Source organism: Rhamphochromis longiceps, linkage group LG2 (assembly GCF_057381845.1).
Source record: "Rhamphochromis longiceps isolate RC_006_pf linkage group LG2, R_longiceps_female_GT1.1, whole genome shotgun sequence".
In the NCBI taxonomy this organism is placed as follows: domain Eukaryota; kingdom Metazoa; phylum Chordata; class Actinopteri; order Cichliformes; family Cichlidae; genus Rhamphochromis; species Rhamphochromis longiceps.
In genome coordinates this window covers 34,191,414-34,214,502 of record NC_140558.1, presented here as the reverse complement: position 1 = coordinate 34,214,502, position 23,089 = coordinate 34,191,414, and the positions used below count along the sequence as shown (strand labels likewise).

The 23,089-nt window shown below is 40.3% G+C and overlaps 3 protein-coding genes and 2 pseudogenes across 3 annotated transcripts in view; all 5 read right to left on the bottom strand.

Annotated features, from left to right (window-relative positions):
- The window catches only part of LOC146677663 (protocadherin alpha-C2-like), a 139,619-nt gene extending 130,274 nt beyond the window's left edge, over positions 1 to 9,345 (bottom strand). Inside the window, exon 1 of the mRNA XM_085424707.1 lies at positions 6,988 to 9,345. Within this exon, the coding sequence (XP_085280833.1) occupies positions 6,988 to 9,345 (2,358 nt within the window). The remainder of the gene's footprint in view (positions 1 to 6,987) is intronic.
- LOC146677665 (protocadherin alpha-8 pseudogene) lies at positions 123 to 2,600 on the bottom strand (annotated as a pseudogene).
- LOC146677664 (protocadherin alpha-8 pseudogene) lies at positions 3,152 to 5,527 on the bottom strand (annotated as a pseudogene).
- A 28-nt stretch (positions 9,346 to 9,373) lies between the features above and the next one.
- LOC146677662 (uncharacterized) lies at positions 9,374 to 15,915 on the bottom strand. The gene is made up of 3 exons (XM_085380041.1): positions 13,395 to 15,915; positions 10,174 to 12,602; positions 9,374 to 9,388 (listed from the first exon to the last, which is right to left on the bottom strand). The coding sequence occupies exons 1-3, from the start codon at positions 15,766 to 15,768 to the stop codon at positions 9,374 to 9,376; spliced, it is 4,818 nt and encodes a 1,605-aa protein (XP_085236167.1). The 5' UTR covers positions 15,769 to 15,915.
- An 851-nt stretch (positions 15,916 to 16,766) lies between these two features.
- Positions 16,767 to 22,604, bottom strand: LOC146677661 (uncharacterized). Its single transcript, XM_085380031.1, has 3 exons — positions 20,126 to 22,604; positions 16,962 to 19,364; positions 16,767 to 16,781 (listed from the first exon to the last, which is right to left on the bottom strand). The coding sequence occupies exons 1-3, from the start codon at positions 22,481 to 22,483 to the stop codon at positions 16,767 to 16,769; spliced, it is 4,776 nt and encodes a 1,591-aa protein (XP_085236157.1). The 5' UTR covers positions 22,484 to 22,604.
- Positions 22,605 to 23,089: the final 485 nt, after the last annotated feature.

Genomic DNA, 23,089 nt, shown 5'->3' with positions numbered 1-23,089 from the left:
ATTCAGCTGTTATAAAGAGAAAGTTTAACGCAGCACTTTGAACATATTTATATCAACGGAAATAAAGCTCTAAATATGTTGAGTCAGTATTTTTTGGAGTGTCTGAGAATTGTGAACTACTCTCAAAACAACTGTTTAAATAAAGTCTTTCTTACCTCTTCAGATGTGCGTCTCCTATCAGGTAGCACTAGAGTATTTGCATGGCTACCCGGAACTATGGTAGATCCTATACTCATTCTGGGTCCAACTAGCATGTACCGCTTCTCTCCCGATCTGTACTGGATGCTGTGACACAGTGTCCCATCATAATTAGTCTCTGGCAAATATTTAGAAGTATAGTCTGTAGATTTGGAGCACTGCATCGCAATCAGAACGATGATGCTGACGAGAAAAAGCACAGAAACTGCGCCCAAAGTTATCATGAGGTAAAATATGACATTACTGTCCTCATCATCTTTTGCTGCACTTTTAACATCAGAAGCTGCAAAAGCCTCTTTGGGCTCCACAAGTTTGACAATCACAGTAGCTGTTGCTGAGAGAGAAAAGTTGCCGTTGTCTTTGACCAGTATGAGCAGTTTATGCTCAGCCTCGTCTGTCTCTGTGAATGAGCGAAGTGTTCTGATCTGTCCTGTATAGCGGTCCAAAGCAAAGAGACTATGGTCAGTCACTTCTTGCAGTGAAAATAGCAACCAACCGTTATATCCTATATCAGCGTCATAGGCTCTGACTTTAGTCACCAAGTGTCCTGCGTTGACGTTTCGGGGAATCTCCTCCACGCCTTTAGTCGAGCCGTTGGAGCTGAGTGGATACAGGATGACTGGAGCGTTGTCGTTCTGATCCAGAATGAAGACGTTGACTGTGACGTTGTTGCTTAATGACGGAGTTCCAGAGTCTGAGGCAACAACTTGGAACTGGAAAGTTTTCAGTGTTTCAAAGTCAAAACTTTTCAGCGCTAAAATTTCGCCATTATCAGTGTTTATGTTTAGAAATGAAGTGACTTTATTATCTTCATTTCCATCTCTGATAATATGATAGGAAATGCGCGCATTGTCATTCTCATCACGATCAGAGGCTTTAACAGAAAACACTGAAGCTCCTGGACTGTTCCCTTCAGTAACATAGAAAGTATATGGGCTGAGTGAAAACTCTGGACGGTTGTCATTCACATCGGACACCGTAACACTTATTGTGTTTTCAGATGATAGCGATGGTTGGCCACCGTCTTTTGCAACTACTGTTATTATATATTGTGACTGTTTCTCTCTGTCTAGAGTTGTCTTGGTTACTAATGAATACATTTTGTCCTGTAAAGATGGTGATAAAACAAAAGGGACATCATCAATTACACTACAAATAACCTTTCCATTCACTCCAGAGTCCAAATCATTTACACTGATAAGAGCTACTGTAGTTCCAGGTCTGGAATCTTCTGGGATAGAGCTGGAAAATGATGTAACCTCTATATCAGGTGCGTTATCATTCACATCAACTATCTTAATAATCACGCTTTTTTGTGTAGCCATTGGAGGCAGGCCTTTGTCTGATGCCTGAATTTCAATTTCGTATCTGTCTCTCTCCTCATAGTCTATTAACCCTTTTACAATGATCTCACCTGTTTTCTGATTAATATCAAAAAGCTTAAAGAATTTACGATTCACGCCATTGCTAAACGAATAAACCACATCCCCGTTGGGTCCATCATCTAAATCTGTTGCGTTTACCTGAATGACTGTTGTATCTACCGGAGCATTTTCATGAAGCATCACTGTGTAAACATCTTTAGAGAAAATGGGGCCATTATCATTTACATCTAAAACACTGACTAGAATATTCATAGTACCCGATTTCGGAGGTTTACCCCCGTCCATGGCCGTTAGTATGAGCGTGTGGCTTCCTGCAGTCTCTCTGTCTAAAGATTTTTGAACAATCAGTACAGGTATTTTACCGTCGTCTCCTGAGTCTTTAACTTCCAAACGAAAGTGGTCATTAGAGCTAAGTTTATACTGCTGAAGAGAGAAGGGGCCACTGTCTGGATCTCGTGCGGGTTGCAGCGGAATTCGCACGCCTGGTAGCACAGACTCAAAAATCTCCAGTGTTGTCTCTTTTTCAGGGAATGTGGGAGAATGGTCATTTAAATCCACCACTTCTATAGCAACATAATGAACTTCCAGTGGGTTTTCTAGCACCGTTTTCAGATTTATTGTACAAGTACTGCTCCGCTCGCAAACCTCTTCCCGGTCGATTTTTCTCCTCGCGTACAGGATCCCGTCGTTTTGATCCACATTAAAAAGAGGATCTATGGCACTAGTTACAATCCGGTATTTCCTGCCTTTTAGTGTGCTTTTCTCTAATCCCAAATCTTTTGCTACATTTCCAACCACAGTTCCTTCTTCAACTTCCTCAGAAATGGAATATCTTAATTGAGCCGATGCCACACCGCACAGAAGCATAGCGATCAAGCACACAACACTCCGTCCTTTCATCCACGTTCGGTCGCATCCTCTTTGTCCCATCATTAAAACAAAATTAACCAACTCTTCGCGGTGTAAGTCACAGTGTCATAAGAAAAGAGTCCAACACGCACATACCTATGAGATGCTTATTTCAAAAGACGTAACAAATCCGGAAAATTTGTAAAACGATCGCAGCATCCATTCAACTTATTCTGTCTGTAGGGAACCCAGGAGATAATAAAAATGTGGAACCCTAATGCAATGACGACAAGATACAGTCTGTCTTTTGCCAGCACACTGACACCGTGCGAATTCGTTGTGTATTGCAAGAAAGTCAAAATACTGCAGCTGTTTCCAGGTAATTCTAAAGGAGCATCTTTATTTACTTTGACTTACAGGCTTAGAGGAATCTGAAAATCACTTTTCCTCATTAGCTAATTAGAAGGTTCTAAGTAGAGACAGTATAATTAGATTCTGAAAAACGTTAGATGTTTCCAGATAATAACTTTAAATACTAATAGTCTGATATTTTTATACAAAATATTTATAGTATTTAAATTTATTTTTAAAATAATTTTCTAATCGGGATATGAATACTATCTCAAGAAAACGGACAGTGAATAACGGCTGGTCCAAATGCCTTTCTGTGAAGTTATAGAAGGTGAATGAAGTAATATGACTGCAAACTATTGCGTTCTCTAACATAAATGTCTTACCTCTTCAGATGCTCGTCTCCGATCAGGTAGCACTAGAGTATTTGCATGACTCCCAGGTACTATAGTAGATCCTATACTCATTCTGGGTCCAACTAACATGTACCGCTTCTCTCCTGATCTGTACTGGATGCTGTGACACAGTGTCCCATCATAATTAGTCTCTGGCAGATATTTAGAAGTATAGTCTGTGGATTTGGAGCACTGCATTGCAATCAGCACGATGATGCTTATGAGAAAAAGCACAGAAACTGCGCCCAAAGTTATCATGAGGTAAAATATGACATTACTGTCCTCATCATCTTTTGCTGCACTTTTAACATCAGAAGCTGCAAAAGCCTCTTTGGGCTCCACAAGTTTGACAATCACAGTAGCTGTTGCTGAGAGAGAAACGTTGCCGTTGTCTTTGACCAGTATGAGCAGTTTATGCTCAGCCTCGTCTGTCTCTGTGAATGAGCGAAGTGTTCTGATCTGTCCTGTATAGCGGTCCAAAGCAAAGAGACTGTGGTCAGTCACTTCTTGCAGTGAAAAGAGCAACCAGCCGTTATATCCTATATCAGCGTCATAGGCTCTGACTTTAGTCACCAAGTGTCCTGCGTTGACGTTTCGGGGAATCTCCTCCACGCCTTTAGTCGAGCCGTTGGAGCTGAGTGGATACAGGATGACTGGAGCGTTGTCGTTCTGATCCAGGATGAAGACGTTGACTGTGACATTGTTGCTTAGTGATGGAGTTCCAGAATCTGAGGCAACAACTTGGAATTGGAAAGTTTTCAGCGATTCAAAGTCAAAACCTTTCAGCGCTAAAATTTCCCCATTTTCAGAGTTCATGTTTAGAAATGAAGTGACTTTATTATCTTCACTTCCGTCTCTGATAATATGATAGGAAATGCGCGCATTGTCATTCTCATCACGATCAGAGGCTTTAACAGAAAACACCGAAGCTCCTGGATTATTCCCCTCAGTAACATAGAAAGTATATGGGCTGAGTGAAAACTCTGGACTGTTGTCATTCACATCTGACACCGTAACGCTTATTGTCTTTTCAGATGATAACTGTGGCTGACCTGCGTCTTTTGCCGTTATTGTCAACTCGTATTGTGACTGTTTCTCTCTGTCCAGAGGAGATTTGGTCACTAATGAATACATTTTGTCCTGTAAAGATGGTGACAATGCAAACGGAACATCGTCACCTAATGAACAAATGACTTTTCCATTGACTCCAGAGTCCAAATCATTTACACTGATAAGAGCTACTGTAGTTCCAGGTCTGGAATCTTCTGGGATAGAGCTTGAAAATGAAGTAACCTCAATCTCCGGTGCGTTATCATTTACATCAACAATCTTAATAATTACACTCTTTTCCGTAGTTAACGGAGCCGAACCTCTATCTGACGCCTGAATTTCAATCTCATATTTATCCTTTTGCTCATAATCTAGCAGACCTTTTACAGTTATCTTTCCTGTTGACTGGTCAATATCAAAAAGGTTAAACACATTATTACTCACACTGTTGCCAAATGAGTAAACTACCTCTCCGTTCTGACTGTGATCTGGATCAGTTGCATTCACTTGTATGACTTCTGTACCTACAGGAGCATTTTCATTGAGCTTAACCGAATAAAGATCTTTTGAGAAAATGGGCGTGTTATCATTCACATCCAAAACATTTACCAAAATGTTCATGTCTCCAGATTTTGGTGGCTTCCCCCCATCTAGTGCCGTTAGCACCAATGAGTGAATGTGCGCTGCTTCCCTATCTAGTGCTTTTTGTAAAACCAGTATAGGTATTTTACCATCATCTCCTTTATCCCTCACTTCCAAACGGAAGTGGTCGTTGTGGTTAAGTTTATACTGCTGCACAGAAAACTGACCACTGTCTAGATCCCGTGAAGGTTTTAACTGAAATCGTGCTCCGGGTAGAACGGATTCTGAAATCTCCAGTATTTTATTTTCCTCTGGAAAAACTGGAGCATGGTCATTTATATCTAGCACATCTACTCCTACGTAATGGACCTCCAGTGGATTTTCTAGCACAGTTTTAACATTTATCACACACGTACTGCTCTTCGCGCACACCTCTTCTCTGTCGATCTTTCGGCTCACATACAGGATACCATCGTTCTGATTTACGTGGAAAAGGGGTTCAGCACCGCTAGAAACAATCCTGTACTTCCTTGTTTTCAGTGTGCTTTTATCTAATCCTAGATCTTTTGCGATGTTTCCAACAACCGTTCCCTCGTTAGTTTCCTCTGAGATTGAATACCTTAATTGTGCCGACGCCAAGCTCCACAAAAACAGGACAACAATGCAGATGACATCGCGTCGTCTCCCCATTCCTTTCTCATGTCCTCTTTGTTCCATGGTTACACCCGAAAGCATCAGTGTCACTTATAAGGGCAATCCAGCACTGCAGCGATCCAATACAAATCGTCCATGAGTAAAGAACAATCACCCTTTTCCTAAAACAGTCATAAGCACGAACAGCGTATTCCCAAGCTCAGAAACGACTGCTTTAATATCCAAACCGGGACGCTATCAAGAGGCTCAATCAAAATGCAACGATAGAAAACACATTTAATGCTGTCTCTTTTCACTATACTGACACCTTGTGAGCAAAACAATCACTACAGAAAATCAGAACTATGTGAAACTTAAATCGAAAGATCAAACTCATGTGTTATTCTTATTTTGAAGTTTTCGACATAAATTGAGGGGTATTTGTAAATAAATGATAAGGTAGTGCACTCTTGAAAAAACGCTCAAAGAAAAAAAGTATCTGAAAGTGTGGAGAAGATTCCCTCTAAATGACCAGTAAATTAAATTACTTCATGTCATTAAATTTGATTTATATATCATATCAGTTACAGCTAATAGAGCTCTGTTGGGATTGTTTACTGTGAAGTGAGCATAAACATGGTCAGGACCATGGACAGCACATGCCATAAACTTCAAGAATTTCTAGCTACATTTTCTGACAATATTACATTTCCTACACAAGTCACCAGAGGAATTTTAACTTTTTGTAGTCTATTGCTACAATACATTCAGTCAGTTTTGTTTGCAGACTGATCTTATCTGCTACTACCAGAGAAAATATGGTCATCTTGGGTTATGAAAGATAATGTTCAAGAAAAAGGACATGAAGACAGCATGAAAAGACAGACAATGACGTTTCGTCTATTTGTTCTTGTCCAATTCAAGCAACTGAGACCTACTAACCGCCTAATCATAAAGGAAAATGTAATGACCAACACACAAAGTTTGCCAAGGTAAACAAATGAGTACCCCTTTTTCTAAAAGTATGCTAAGGCCATAGAAAAGTATATACCATAGAGTATGCTTGGTCAAAGAAATAAACAGTATTGTGCATAATGTTAAAAGTTCTACTTAAAAGCAGCAAATCCATGTCATGCCAAATCATCAAAAGAATTCTTAGTTTTACCATGATCACAATCTCGTCATCATTTTGACTAAAAAGTTATCCAACTCAGTCAGACTCAGTGAAACCTATTCAGGTAAATTAAAAAAAAAATCTTTCTTTCTTTCTTTCTTTCTTTCTTTCTTTCTTTCTTTCTTTCTTTCTTTCTTTCTTTCTTTCTTTCTTTCTTTCTTTCTTTCTTTCTTTCTTTCTTTCTTTCTTTCTTTCTTTCTTTCTTTCTTTCTTGTTTTTTTGTTAGGCTGTGTTGAAATAGTAATGTCTTTTTTCTGACATACATTTGTCATAAAATAAAGGTTCACACTAAACAAATCAGTTTGTGCCTGGTGCATATTGATGCATTTAGAGTAGGTTTTGGGAAAAAGGTTCTTTAAATATGCCTTACCTCAGATGTCTTTCTCCTATCAGGAAGCACTAAAGTATTTGCATGGCTTCCTGGTACTATAGTAGATCCTATACTCATTCTGGGTCCAACGAGCATGTACCGCTTCTCTCCTGATCTGTACTGGATGCTGTGACACAGTGTCCCATCATAATTAGTCTCTGGCAGATATTTAGAAGTATAGTCTGTGGATTTGGAGCACTGCATTGCAATCAACACTATGATACTTATGAGAAAAAGTACAGAAACTGCTCCCAAAGTTATCATGAGGTAAAATATGACGTTACTGTCCTCATCAGTAACTTTTGCTGCACTTTTAACATCAGAAGCTGCAAAAGCCTCTTTGGGCTCCACAAGTTTGACAATCACAGTAGCTGTTGCTGAGAGAGAAACGTTGCCGTTGTCTTTGACCAGTATGAGTAGTTTATGCTCAGCCTCGTCTGTCTCTGTGAATGAGCGAAGTGTTCTGATCTGTCCCGTATAGCGGTCCAAAGCAAAGAGACTGTGGTCAGTCACTTCCTGCAGTGAAAAGAGCAACCAGCCGTTATATCCTATATCAGCGTCATAGGCTCTGACTTTAGTCACCAAGTGTCCTGCGTTGACGTTTCGGGGAATCTCCTCCACACCTTGAGCAGAACCGTTGGAGCTGAGTGGATACAGGATGACTGGAGCGTTGTCGTTCTGATCCAGGATGAAGACGTTGACTGTGACATTGTTGCTTAGTGACGGAGTTCCAGAATCTGAGGCAACAACTTGGAACTGGAAAGTTTTCATCGTTTCAAAGTCAAAACTTTTCAGTGCTAAAATTTCCCCATTTTCAGAGTTTATGTTTAGAAATGAAGTGAATTTATTCTCTTCACTTCCGTCTCTGATAATATGATAGGAAATGCGCGCATTGTCATTCTCATCACGATCAGAGGCTTTAACAGAAAACACTGAAGCTCCTGGACTGTTCCCCTCAGTAACATAGAAAGTATATGGGCTGAGTGAAAACTCTGGACTGTTGTCATTCACATCGGACACCGTAACACTTATTGTCTTTTCAGATGATAACGGAGGCTGACCTGCGTCTTTTGCCGTTATTGTCAACTCGTATTGTGACTGTTTCTCTCTGTCCAGAGGAGATTTGGTCACTAATGAATACATTTTGTCCTGTAAAGATGGTGACAATGCAAACGGAACATCGTCACCTAAGGAACTAATGACTTTTCCATTAAGACCAGAATCCAAATCATTTACACTTATAATAGCTACTGTAGTTCCTGGTCTGGAATCTTCTGGGATTGAGCTTGAAAATGAAGTAACTTCAATCTCAGGCGCATTGTCATTCACATCAACTATCTTAATATTTACACTCTTTTGTGTTGATAGAGGAGCAAGACCTTTATCTGAAGCTTGAATATCAATTTCATATTTATCCTTCTCCTCATAGTCTATCTGCCCTTTTACAGTTATCTCACCTGTCACAGGGTTTATGTCAAAAAGCTTCAATAACCTAGGATGAACAACACTGCTAAATGAGTAAACGATATCTCCGTTTTGACTGTCATCTAAATCCGTTGCATTCACTTGGACGACTACTGTACCTACAGGAGCATTTTCATTAAGCGTAACAGAATAAACATCTTGGGAGAAAACAGGTGCGTTATCATTAATGTCCAAAACATATATTAGAATTGTCATCTCTCCAGATTTAGCAGGTTTGCCCCCATCCAGGGCCGTCAGTGCTAATGAATGGGTTCCCGCTGCTTCCCTATCCAAAGATTTCTGCACAATTAATATTGGTATTTTCCCATCTTCTCCCTTATCCTTTACTTCTAACCGAAAGTGGTCGTTTGAGCTAAGTTTATACTGCTGAATGGTAAAAGGACCGCCGTCTGGATCTCGTGCGGGCTGTAACGGTATACGTACACCGGGTAACGCAGACTCTGAAATTTCCAGCCTTTTCTCTTCCTGTGGAAAACGAGGAGAGTGGTCATTTACATCCAACACCTCCACTGCAACGTAATGTATCTCCAGCGGGTTTTCTAGTACAGTTTTCAGATTTATTAAACACGAAGTGCTCTCCGCGCACACCTCTTCTCTGTCAATCTTCCGACTCACATACAGGATACCGTCATTTGGATTTACATGGAAAAGCGGATCTACATCACTATTAACAATCCGATACTTTCTCTCTTTTAATGTGCTTTTATCTATTCCCAGATCTTTTGCGATGTTTCCTACCACAGTCCCTTCGTTAACCTCCTCCGAGACAGAATATCGCATCTGCGCCGAAGCCACAGTGCACAAAAGCACAGCAGCCATGCAGCTAAGGAAAGATCCTCTCCCACTTCGCCTCTCGTGTCTTCTTTGTTCCATGGTTACACCCTAGATCACAAGTATGTCTTCAGATAATCGATTGCTGCAACATAACGACAAAATCCAAACGTTCCTTATATGAAAATACTCATCTTCTGTCTACAATGAGGGACATAATGCCAAAGAAACACGGTAGTAAGCTCAACAACGGCCGCGAAAAAAGAAATGGAACCAAACAACCCTGGTGGGAAACTCGTGCAAGGCTTCCTGTTTGGATTACACTGACACCACGCGATCTGCGTTCTCACTGCAGGGAAAAATATTATAACAGATTTTTTTCATGTTTGACAAAAAAAGTGACACAAATCTCAAAAACATCAGAAGGGTCGGCATAACATTATACAAGAAACAGTTATTACACGACAAAATAAAGTGATATGAGTCAACACGCTGCGTTAACATCAGTAAGTATAAAAAAATATTTCAGTTCAATAGAAACTCAATCAAGCGAGTCCAATAAAGAACTGCTAATGCTGTGCACTACAGTGCTGCCTGACACATGCTGAGGCTTTTGGATTGCTCAGGCTCCTTATTTCATTTATGCCAGTGTTTTAAGCAAAAGAAGGTTGGGAATAGAAGAGAAGGAAACGGAAAAGAAGAGAAAACAGTGGAGATTGTGGGAAAAAAAATCCCACGTTCATCACTGTTCAAAGACAAATTGCAAAAGTTGTTTTTTGATTACTTTAAGAATAGTAAATATTCACGACCTTGTCGTCTTAAATGGTTATTTCGTTACGAAGCATGCCATTAATTTCATTCCAGACGCGCTACTAATAAAACAAATGTAAGGAAGGATTGAGACCAGGAAATGTGACGCAAATGTCTTACCTCCTCGGACGCTCTCCTCCTGTCGGGAAGCACTAGTGTATTTGCATGGCTGCCAGGTACTATGGTAGATCCTATACTCATTCTGGGTCCAACTAGCATGTACCGCTTCTCCCCTGATCTGTACTGGATGCTGTGACACAGTGTCCCATCATAATTAGTCTCTGGCAGATATTTAGAAGTATAGTCTGTGGATTTGGAGCACTGCATTGCAATCAGCACCACGATGCTGACGAGAAAAAGTACAGAAACTGCTCCCAAAGTTATCATGAGGTAAAATATGACATTACTGTCCTCATCATCTTTTGCTGCACTTTTAACATCAGAAGCTGCAAAAGCCTCTTTGGGCTCCACAAGTTTGACAATCACAGTAGCTGTTGCTGAGAGAGAAACGTTGCCGTTGTCTTTGACCAGTATGAGCAATTTATGCTCAGCCTCGTCTGTCTCTGTGAATGAGCGAAGTGTTCTGATCTGTCCTGTATAGCGGTCCAAAGCAAAGAGACTGTGGTCAGTCACTTCTTGCAGTGAAAAGAGCAACCAGCCGTTATATCCTATATCAGCGTCATAGGCTCTGACTTTAGTCACCAAGTGTCCTGCGTTGACGTTTCGAGGAATCTCCTCCACACCTTGAGCAGAACCGTTGGAGCTGAGTGGATACAGGATGACTGGAGCGTTGTCGTTCTGATCCAGGATGAAGACGTTGACTGTGACGTTGTTGCTTAGTGACGGAGTTCCAGAGTCTGAGGCAACAACTTGGAACTGGAAAGTTTTCAGTGTTTCAAAATCAAAACTTTTCAGAGCTAAAATTTCCCCATTTTCAGTGTTTATGTTTAGAAATGAAGTGACTTTATTATCTTCACTTCCATCTCTAATAATATGATAGGAAATGCGCGCATTGTCATTCTCATCACGATCAGAGGCTTTAACAGAAAACACTGAAGCTCCTGGATTATTCCCCTCAGTAACATAGAAAGTATATGGGCTGAGTGAAAACTCTGGACTGTTGTCATTCACATCTGACACCGTAACGCTTATTGTCTTTTCAGATGATAACGGAGGCTGACCTGCGTCTTTTGCTGTTATTGTCAACTCGTATTGTGACTGTTTCTCTCTGTCCAGAGGGGATTTGGTCACTAATGAAAACATTTTGTCTTTTAAGGATGTTGATAGAATGAACGGTACATCTTCATTTACACTGCAGATCACTTTTCCATTAAGACCAGAGTCCAAATCATTTACACTAATAAGAGCTACTGTAGTTCCAGGCCTGGAATCTTCTGGTATTGAGCTTGAAAATGATGTTACCTCAATCTCAGGTGCGTTATCATTCACATCAATTATCTTAATATTTACACTTTTTTCTGTGGTTAGAGGAGCCAGGCCTCTATCTGATGCCTGGATTTCTATTTCATATCCGTCCTGCTCCTCATAATCTATTAAACCTTTAACAGTTAATTGTCCTGTTAGTGAATTAATATCAATAATGCTTAATATGTTTTGATGCATACTGTTGCTAAATGAGTAAACCACATCTCCGTTAGGGCCATCATCCAAGTCTGTTGCATTTACCTGAATAATTGGTGTTCCTACCTGAACATTTTCATTTAGTGTCACTGAATAAACGTCTTTAGAAAAAATAGGCGCGTTATCATTAACATCCAAAACATTTACGAGAATATTCATGTTACCAGATTTTGGTGGTTTACCCCCATCAAGTGCTGCCAGTATTAGTGAATGGCTTCTTGCCGTTTCCCTGTCTAAAGATTTTTGAACAACTAAAATTGGTATTTTTACGTCATCTCGTTTATCCTTAACCTCCAAACGGAAATGTTCGTTGTTGCTAATTATATATCGCTGCACTGAAAACTGACCACTGTCTCGATCCCGGGCGGCTTTCAGCTGAAATCGTGTCCCGGGCAACACTGACTCTGAAATCTCCAGTGTAGCACTATTTTCCGAAAAAGTAGGTGAATGGTCATTTACATCCAAAACTTCCACTTCAACATAGTGGACCTCCAGTGGGGTTTCTAGCACTGTTTTCACATTTATCACACACGCACTGCTCTGCACGCACACCTCTTCTCTGTCAATCTTCCGACTCACATACAGAACGCCATCGTTTGGATTCACGTAGAAAAGGGGATCATCGTTACTTGAAACAATCCGATACTTCCGGTCTTTCAACGTGTTTTTATCTAATCCCAGATCTCTTGCTATGTTTCCAACTATAGTTCCTTTTTTAACTTCTTCAGAGATCGAATATCGTAATTGCGCTGAGGCTACAGTCCACAAAAGCACAGCAGCTACACATCCTACCAGACATCCTCTCCTCATTTCCGACTGGCGTTTTCTTTGTTCCATGGTCCTATCCAAAATCACCAGTAATCCATCACAAATAGTTTTTTGACGTTTAAAACGACTCCAGGGGTTACCTGATTACAAATACTCCCTTTTTAAACAGGTAAAATGAGGCAAACGCAGACTAGAATAAGAACAGAAAAACTGCGCTAATGTTGTACTGAGGCTGGTGTGAGGAGGACTGATTACAAAGCTATGACGACAATATCTTGAGCTGCTGATTTTTGTTATCGCACTGACACCATGCGAGCAGGTGTCTCACAGCAGAGAATTCGTCCAGTTTTTATCACATCTGTTTAATGCGAAATTGTTTTATACTTGGCTACAACTCATACTGTCACGCCACAAGACAAGATAAAGACGTGGTGTCCAGAGTCAATAAGAGATCTCAATGCTTCCCCTAATAAACAAAACCCCCAAAAAACAAAAACACGGCCTTTCAGAAAATGATCTAACGTTATTTTCTAAAGCCAAAACAATACGTTAAATGATCTACAAACTGTAGGTTTTCTTTTTGTACTTGTAATATTCGAGGAACAGAGAAAGCATGGGAATCCTTTTCAGCACCATGGACAGCAATTACAAACGACAAGGAAAACTACGGCCCATTAAGGTGGTTGCGTAAGGACTGATATTTACATATATTAGAAAAACATAAGTATATTATAAACTGCTAAGTGTCAGGTTAAGAAGCTTCAAAATATGACAAACGTGGACAAATGTTTTAGGACATAAAATACTGCATATGTTGCCAGAAACACATTAGGGTTTTCTGTAAGAGGTCTGGTTATGAGTACGTAAGCTTTCTTAAGCCATCACAAATTCATGAATAGAAATATGCTTATTTCGTAAAATAAAATAAAAACGTTTAATATCTCTTACCTCTTCAGATGTCCTTCTCCTGTGAGGAAGCACTAGAGTATTTGCATGACTGCCCGGAACTATAGTAGATCCTATACTCATTCTGGGTCCAACTAGCATGTACCGCTTCTCCCCTGATCTGTACTGGATGCTGTGACACAGTGTCCCATCATAATTAGTCTCTGGCAGATATTTAGACGTATAGTCTGTGGATTTGGAGCACTGCATTGCAATCAGCACGATGATGCTGACGAGAAAAAGTACAGAAACTGCTCCCAAAGTTACCATGAGGTAAAATATGACGTTACTGTCCTCATCATCTTTTGTCGCACTTTTAACATCAGAAGCTGCAAAAGCCTCTTTGGGCTCCACAAGCTTGACAATCACAATAGCTGTTGCTGAGAGAGAAACGTTGCCGTTGTCTTTGACCAGTATTACCAGTTTATGCTCAGCCTCGTCTGTCTCTGTGAATGAGCGAAGTGTTCTGATCTGTCCTGTATAGCGGTCCAAAGCAAAGAGACTGTGGTCAGTCACTTCTTGCAGTGAAAAGAGCAACCAGCCGTTATATCCTATATCAGCGTCATAGGCTCTGACTTTAGTCACCAAGTGTCCTGCGTTGACGTTTCGGGGAATCTCCTCCACACCTTGAGCAGAACCGTTGGAGCTGAGTGGATACAGGATGACTGGAGCGTTGTCGTTCTGATCCAGGATGAAGACGTTGACTGTGACGTTGTTGCTTAGTGACGGAGTTCCAGAGTCTGAGGCAACAACTTGGAACTGGAAAGTTTTCAGCGTTTCAAAATCAAAACTTTTCAGCGCTAAAATTTCCCCATTTTCAGTGTTTATGTTTAGAAATGAAGTGACTTTATTATCTTCACTTCCATCTCTAATAATATGATAGGAAATGCGCGCATTGTCATTCTCATCACGATCAGAGGCTTTAATAGAAAACACTGAAGCTCCTGGATTATTCCCCTCAGTAACATAGAAAGTATATGGGCTGAGTGAAAACTCTGGACTATTGTCATTCACATCTGACACCGTAACGCTTATTGTCTTTTCAGATGATAACGGAGGCTGACCTGCGTCTTTTGCTGTTATTGTCAACTCATATTGTGACTGTTTCTCTCTGTCCAGAGGGGATTTGGTCACTAATGAAAACATTTTGTCTTTTAAGGATGTTGATAGAATGAACGGTACATCTTCATTTACACTGCAGATCACTTTTCCATTAAGACCAGAATCCAAATCATTTACACTAATAAGAGCTACTGTAGTTCCAGGCCTGGAATCTTCAGGGATGGAATTTGAAAACGAAGTAACCTCAATCTCAGGTGCGTTATCGTTCACATCAACTATTTTGATTATGACGCTTTTTTCTGTGGTAAGAGGAGCGAAACCTTTATCTGATGCCTGGATTTCTATTTCATATTTGTCCCTTTCTTCGTAATCTATTAAATTTTTAACCGTTATTTCCCCTGTCATTGAATCAATGTCAAATAGATTTAATATATTTTGATTCATACTGTTGCTAAATGAGTAAACTATCTCTCCATTAGGCCCATCATCCAAATCCGTTGCATTTACTTGTACGACTATTGTGCCGAGGGGAATATTTTCACTGAGTGTAAAAGAATAATCATGTTTAGGGAAAGCAGGTGCGTTATCATTAATATCCAAAACATTTACCAGGATATTCATGTCACCTGATTTCGGAGGTTTGCCCCCATCCAGGGCCTTCAGTATTAGTGAATGGCTTCCTGCTATTTCTCTGTCTAAAGATTTTTGAACAACTAAAATAGGTATTTTACCATCGTCTCCTTTATCCTTAACTTCCAAACGGAAATGGTCGTTGTTGCTAAGTTTATACTGCTGCACGGAAAACTGACCAATGTCTCGATCAAGCGCAGCTTTCAGCTGGATTCGTGCTCCGGGCAACACTGACTCTGAAATCTCCAATTTCTTGTCTTTTTCGTGGAAAATGGGCTCATGGTCATTTATATCTACAACCTCCACTTCCACATAATGGACCTCCAGCGGGTTTTCTAGCACTGTTTTCACATTTATTACACACGCACTGCTCTGCGCACAAACCTCCTCTCTGTCAATCTTTCTGCTCACATACAGACCACCATCGCTTGGATTCACGTAGAAAAGGGGATCCGCAGTACTTGAAACAATTCGATACTTCCGGTCTTTCAACGTGTTTTTATCTAATCCCAGATCTCTTGCTATGTTTCCAACCATAGTTCCGTCTTCAACTTCTTCAGAGATCGAATACCTTAATTGCGCTGAGGCTACAGTCCACAAAAGCACAACAGCTACACATCCAAACAGATATCCTCTCGCTATTTCTCGTTCACGTTTTCTTTGTTCCATGGTCTTGTCCTTAATGTTCAAAGATCTATCACAGAAAACATCGCGACGTCGTGATAGAACACAGTGTTTTTCACTACTGTAAACAATCCTGTTCTTAAGAAAATAGGAATAAAATGATCGCAGTTACAGGGAAGAATGAGAACAGAAGAGAATGCGGTAACGTCGAAGTGAGAGCCTTATCAGGAGGAGGAACCACATTACAATGAGACAACGTCACACACTGCTGACTTGTGATATTGTACTGACACCATGCGACCAAGTGTTTCTCTTCGGTGAAACGAAGTATTAGCGTACCAGCTGAATGGTACACTGTTCTGTATCTGCCTGTAAATCTGTGACCAAACGCGATCGATAGTTGAAAAGAGACAAGCCTTCACCTTCAATCACACGCTACTGTGGCTGAGGCTATTCCTTCTTGTGTGCTTAAATTATGAGTCCAAACATCTAAAACATACACACAGTAACGACAAACTATTAATCCTGACTTTGCTTCCATTATACTGACACCACATGACCAAAAGTCTAACTGCAGACAACACACTAGTAATGCATTAGTTAAAAATAAGTAAAATGAGTACCCTGGGGTAATACCAACCCAATGCTTCTTTTGTTGTATTCTCATCATGTAGGAATATTAAATGTTTACTCTGTATCGTTACAATTGTTGCAAAGAACAAGTTAAGATTCCTGGTTCGTTACATGAGTTACAACTACACATACTTGAAACAGGATTTTCAACACCATGTAAAGCGATAGTCAGAAACTTCACCTTGGTCCAGTTGAGTTATGCGTTGTTATCGTTCATATTTTTTATAAAGAAGAAAAACGTAAAAACACCCCTAATTAAAATACTGTTTTTTAAATCTGTTTTAGTTCCTTAATCTGTCTTTGCAGCTGGATGTTTTTTAAAAGTTGTTTGACTTTAGAATGGCATTTAATATATTAAATATACTCTATGTCTAAAATGACTTGTCTCGTATTTTAAAGAAAAGCCTAACTCATTTCATTTTATACTGACACAGAGAGAGAAGAATAATTCTTACGAATAAAATCTTGGCAGATGTTCTTGGATATCGCTCAAGTTGTTTCCATAAGTATTAGTTGTAAACACAAATTTCCACAAACTATAATCAGTGCATGAATGCGAATGTACTGTGCATTTATTTAATTGGAAAATGTTGAATATTCCTTACCTCTTCAGATGTGCGTCTCCTATCAGGAAGCACTAGTGTATTTGCATGACTGCCCGGAACTATAGTAGATCCTATACTCATTCTGGGTCCAACTAGCATGTACCGCTTCTCTCCTGATCTGTACTGGATGCTGTGACACAGTGTCCCATCATAATTAGTCTCTGGCAAATATTTAGAAGTATAGTCTGTGGATTTGGAGCACTGCATTGCAATCAGCACGATGATGCTTATGAGAAAAAGTACAGAAACTGCGCCCAAAGTTATCATGAGGTAAAATATGACGTTACTGTCCTCATCATCTTTTGTCGCACTTTTAACATCAGAAGCTGCAAAAGCCTCTTTGGGCTCCACAAGTTTGACAATCACAGTAGCTGTTGCTGAGAGAGAAACGTTGCCGTTGTCTTTGACCAGTATGAGCAGTTTATGCTCAGCCTCGTCTGTCTCTGTGAATGAGCGAAGTGTTCTGATCTGTCCTGTATAGCGGTCCAAAGCAAAGAGACTGTGGTCAGTCACTTCCTGCAGTGAAAAGAGCAACCAGCCGTTATATCCTATATCAGCGTCATAGGCTCTGACTTTAGTCACCAAGTGTCCTGCGTTGACGTTTCGGGGAATCTCCTCCACACCTTGAGCAGAACCGTTGGAGCTGAGTGGATACAGGATGACTGGAGCGTTGTCGTTCTGATCCAGGATGAAGACGTTGACTGTGACGTTGTTGCTTAATGACGGAGTTCCAGAGTCTGAGGCAACAACTTGGAACTGGAAAGTTTTCAGCGATTCAAAGTCAAAACTTTTCAGCGCTAAAATTTCCCCATTTTCAGTGTTTATGTTTAGAAATGAAGTGACTTTATTCTCTTCACTTCCGTCTCTGATAATATGATAGGAAATGCGCGCATTGTCATTCTCATCACGATCAGAGGCATTAACAGAAAACACTGAAGCTCCTGGACTGTTCCCCTCAGTAACATAGAAAGTATATGGGCTGAGTGAAAACTCTGGACGGTTGTCATTCACATCTGACACCGTAACGCTTATTGTCTTTTCAGATGATAACGGAGGCTGACCTGCGTCTTTTGCTGTTATTGTCAACTCATATTGTGACTGTTTCTCTCTGTCCAGAGGGGATTTGGTCACTAATGAAAACATCTTATCCTGTAAAGATGGTGATAAAGCAAACGGAACATCCTCACCTACGAAACAAATAACTTTTCCATTAAGACCAGAATCCAAGTCGTTTACACTAATAAGAGCTACTGTAGTTCCAGGTCTGGAATCTTCTGGGATTGAGCTTGAAAATGATGTTACCTCAATCTCAGGTGCGTTATCATTCAAGTCAACAATCTTTATTTTTACGCTCTTTTCTGTAGTTAGAGGAGCCATACCTTTATCTGACGCCTGGATTTCTATTTCGTATTTTTCCCTCTCCTCATAGTTTATCAACCCTTTAACGCTTAACTCTCCTGTTAATGGACTGATAGCAAAGAAATTTAAATCTTTTTGATTTATACTCTTACCAAATGAATAAACTACATCTCCGTTAGGTCCATCATCTAAGTCTATTGCATTTACTTGTATGACTATTGTACCAAGTGGTGTATTTTCATTGAGCGTAACAGAATAATCATCTTTAGAGAAAGCAGGAGCGTTATCATTAACATCAAGAACATTTACCAGAATATTCATTTCGCTTGTTTTCGGAGGTTTACCCCCATCCAGCGCCGTCAGTGATAATACATGGCTCCCTGCAGCTTCCCTGTCTAAGGATTTTTGAACAACTAAAATAGGTATTTTTCCATCATCTCCTTTATCCTTAATTTCCAACCGGAAGTGATCGTTGTTGCTAAGTTTATACTGCTGCACGGAAAACTGTCCACTGTCTTGGTCACGTGCTGCTTTCAGCTGAAATCGTGTCCCGGGTAATACTGACTCTGAAATCTCAAGGGTTGTCTGGTTGTCTTGGAAGCTGGGTGAATGATCATTTATATCCAGCACTTCTACTCTAGCATAATGGACCTCCAGTGGGTTTTCTAGCACAGTTTTAACATTTATTACACACGCAATGCTCTGCGCACACACTTCCTCTCTGTCAATCTTTCTGCTCACATACAGAACACCATCGTTTGGATTCACATAGAACAGGGGATCCGCATTACTTGAAACAATCCGATACTTCCGGTCTTTCAACGTGTTTTTATCTAATCCCAGATCTCTTGCTATGTTTCCAACCACAGTTCCTTCGTTAACCTCCTCGGAGATCGAGTATCGCAACTGCGCTGATGCTACAGTCCACAAAAGCACAGCAAATACGCATCCGACCAGATATCCTCTCCTCATTTCCGACTGGCGTTTTCTTTGTTCCATGATGAAAACGAAAATTTTCAATAATCCATCACAATGACTATAAATCTGTTGGAAATGCAAAAAAAAGAACAACCTCGTTCTTGCAAACACTCCTGTGATATTTGTACATGCAAAACCTGGTGTAAACCCAGAGAACAATCCGCGAAACGATGCTCCCCTTGTCGATGTGAAATAGCTAAGGGGTGGAACCAAAAAGCAGTAAGGACAAGCTTGTGGGTGGAAGGTTTTCTATATCGCACTGACACCATGCGAGTTTTATTCTCATTACAGAAAATTGGCTTCATATTGGATTATTAGAGCAGTATGATCGGTTTATGAAAAGCGAAGAAGAGATTTAGTGTCCATCAGAAGATTACAAATCCAACACAAATTAAAAAATATATAATCTCTTTATTTCACGCAGAACCAGCGAGTATTTTAAATTTGTATTGTTGTTATCTCACGAGTTAAGCAAATCGTGTCACTGCAGAATTACCTTGAAACGAAGCAAGGCACTTTTCAGCACCAAGGATAGTTATTTAGTTTGCAAATTGCTTTCACTGAGTGAGTCCCGCACATTTTTGTATCTCATTAATTGACTGGTAGCTAAAAACACTCACTTGTCTGAAATAAATCAACCTTGATTTGTTGCTCAATAATTTCAGAATAACAAGGTATTATAATAATGTCCAATGAGACACTTTAAAATATCACAGCTGCTCTGATCGAGGTGAGGGAGATGAAAAGGATGCATTTTTGTATGACTAGTGATTAAAATGAAAAGTACAACTTAGGGGAAGAACGTTATATTTTAAGGTATGCCTTACCTCAGATGTTCTCCTCCTGTCAGGAAGCACGAGTGTATTCGCATGACTCCCAGGTACTATAGTAGATCCTATACTCATTCTGGGTCCAACGAGCATGTACCGCTTCTCTCCTGATCTGTACTGGATGCTGTGACACAGTGTCCCATCATAATTAGTCTCTGGCAGATATTTAGAAGTATAGTCTGTGGATTTGGAGCACTGCATTGCAATCAGCACGATGATGCTGACGAGAAAAAGTACAGAAACTGCGCCCAAAGTTACCATGAGGTAAAATATGACATTACTGTCCTCATCATCTTTTGTCGCACTTTTAACATCAGAAGCTGCAAAAGCCTCTTTGGGCTCCACAAGTTTGACAGTCACAGTAGCTGTTGCTGAGAGAGAAACGTTGCCGTTGTCTTTGACCAGTATGATCAGTTTTTGCTCAGCCTCGTCTGTCTCTGTGAATGAGCGAAGTGTTCTGATCTGTCCTGTATAGCGGTCCAAAGCAAAGAGACTGTGGTCAGTCACTTCCTGCAGTGAAAAGAGCAACCAGCCGTTATATCCTATATCAGCGTCATAGGCTCTGACTTTAGTCACCAAGTGTCCTGCGTTGACGTTTCGAGGAATCTCCTCCACACCTTGAGCAGAGCCGTTGGAGCTGAGTGGATACAGGATGACTGGAGCGTTGTCGTTCTGATCCAGGATGAAGACGCTGACTGTGACGTTGTTGCTTAGTGACGGAGTTCCAGAGTCTGAGGCAACAACTTGGAACTGGAAAGTTTTCAGCGTTTCAAAGTCAAAACTTTTCAGCGCTAAAATCTCCCCATTATCCGAGTTTATATTTAGAAATGAACTGATTTTATTATCTTCACTTCCGTCTCTGATGATATGATAGGAAACGCGTGCACAGTCATTTTCATCACGATCAGAGGCTTTCACCGCAAATACGGAGGCTCCTGGACTGTTATTCTCTGTGATATAAAACGTGTAAGGACTTGTTGAAAACTCTGGACTGTTGTCGTTTACATCTGATATAACCACGCTTATAGTCTTTTCAGTTAAATGGGGAGGTTCACCTGAGTCCTTTGCAATAATCGTGACATCATATTGAGAAGTAATTTCTCTGTCTAACTGGGAGATGGTAACTATAGCGTACATATTTTCCTGTAATGATGGAGATAACGTAAACGGGACTCCTTGTTTGATTGAGCAAATGACCTTACCATTGATTCCAGAGTCTAAATCGGTGACACTAATGAGGGCCACTGTAGTTCCTATCTTTGAATCTTCCTTGATAGAACTAGAAAATGATGTCACTTCTATCTCAGGTGCATTGTCATTCACGTCAGCAACGGTTATCACGACACTCTTGCCAGTTTTTAATGGAACCTGTGCCTTATCAGATGCCTGAATATCAATTTCATAACTTGTACTTTTCTCGAAATCTAACTTACCTGTTACATGAATTTCGCCAGTGTTTGCATCTATACTAAAAAGCTCCATTATTTTTGGATCGACTTCGTTACCGAATGAATATATTATTTCACCGTTTGCTCCCTGGTCCAAATCTGTTGCATTCACTTGAATGACGACAGTACCAGTGGGGATGTTTTCTTTAAGTGTAGCAGAATACAGCTCTTTGGTGAACACTGGGGAATTGTCATTAATATCAAGTACATCCACAGTGATTTCTATATCGCCTGATTTCGCCGGTTTCCCTCCATCAACGGCTGTTAAACGTAATTTGTGCTTCTCGTTTGTTTCTCTGTCTAACTGCTTCTGCAGAACTAAGAATGGTATTTTCTGGTCTTTGCCACGGTCCTTTACTTCTACTCTAAAATATTCATTATGACTTAGTTTATATTGCTGAATTGCGAATTGGCCCACATCGGGGTCACGCGCGGCCTGTAGCTGAAATCTCGCTCCTGGTAGAGCCGACTCGGAAATTTCAAGCCTTTTCTCTTTCTCTGGAAAAACGGGAGAATGATCATTTATGTCTAGTATTTCCACTGCCACATAGTGAATCTCTAGTGGGTTTTCTAGCACGGTTTTTAGGTTGATGGTGCATGCACTGCTTCGTTCGCACACCTCTTCCCTGTCTATCCTTCTTTTCACATACAGGATGCCATCGTTTTGATTCACCTGGAACAGTGATTCCGTTGAGCCTGTTACAATGCGGTATCCTCTGCCTTTGAGTGCACTCTTATCAAGCCCCAAATCCTTAGCTATATTTCCCACGATGGTTCCATCTTGAACCTCCTCGGATATGGAATATCTGATCTGTGCAAAAGCTCCGCTACATAAAATAACCAAAACAATTATGAAGACGAACCAACACCGCCGGTCCTTCCGTGCTTTGCCTTCCCTTTGTTCCATGACAAAGATGACTGAAAATAGTCCATAAAATCCCTGCTTGCAAAGCCAGCCAGTGTCCGATGATCCTGTATGTTAACCAGGATCTGTTTTGGGGGAATGCTCTGAAAATAAAGCACACTCGTTGCCGTGAATCACGATCTTACCTTGAAATTTGCTATTTGAGAGAAAAATAGCATATCGGCTCGGTTGAAATACCACTCGTGACGTAAGGTACTGCCAAATACAGAGAACCACTGAACTACACTGACATCAAGCGTTAGGTTTTGTTATTTACACAGACTACAGTTTAAAAAAAAAGAAAAAAAATTAAAATCCCCCAGATGAGTTATATTCTCACGCTGACGTAAACAGGTCTTTATTGACCTATAGGACCGGATTTTGCACAAAGCCCAACTCTGGACACTCGAATACATTTGAAAATATACAAGTACAAAGTACTTGTATAAGTACAACACGTATACATTATGTGTTGTGCTTTACTGTAACTGTGTAGTTAGCATATACTAAGTAGAAAACATCAGCAAAAAATACCACACAAATAACCTTACCAAAAACCCACAAGTGGAAGAGGAAAACGGTTTTCAGTGTTTACTAATGCCCGACATT

Coding starts and splice junctions, on each gene's coding strand:
- LOC146677662 (XM_085380041.1), bottom strand. CDS start 15,768: ATGGAACAAAGAAAACGTGAACGAGAAATAGCGAGAGGATATCTGTTT. Junction 12,603..13,394: donor AGAGGTAAGAGATATTAAAC/GTTTTTATTTTA, acceptor ATTTGTAATCAG/GTAACCCCTGGAGTCGTTTT.
- LOC146677661 (XM_085380031.1), bottom strand. CDS start 22,483: ATGGAACAAAGGGAAGGCAAAGCACGGAAGGACCGGCGGTGTTGGTTC. Junction 19,365..20,125: donor ACAGGAGGAGAACATCTGAG/GTAAGGCATACC, acceptor CATTTCCAACAG/ATTTATAGTCATTGTGATGG.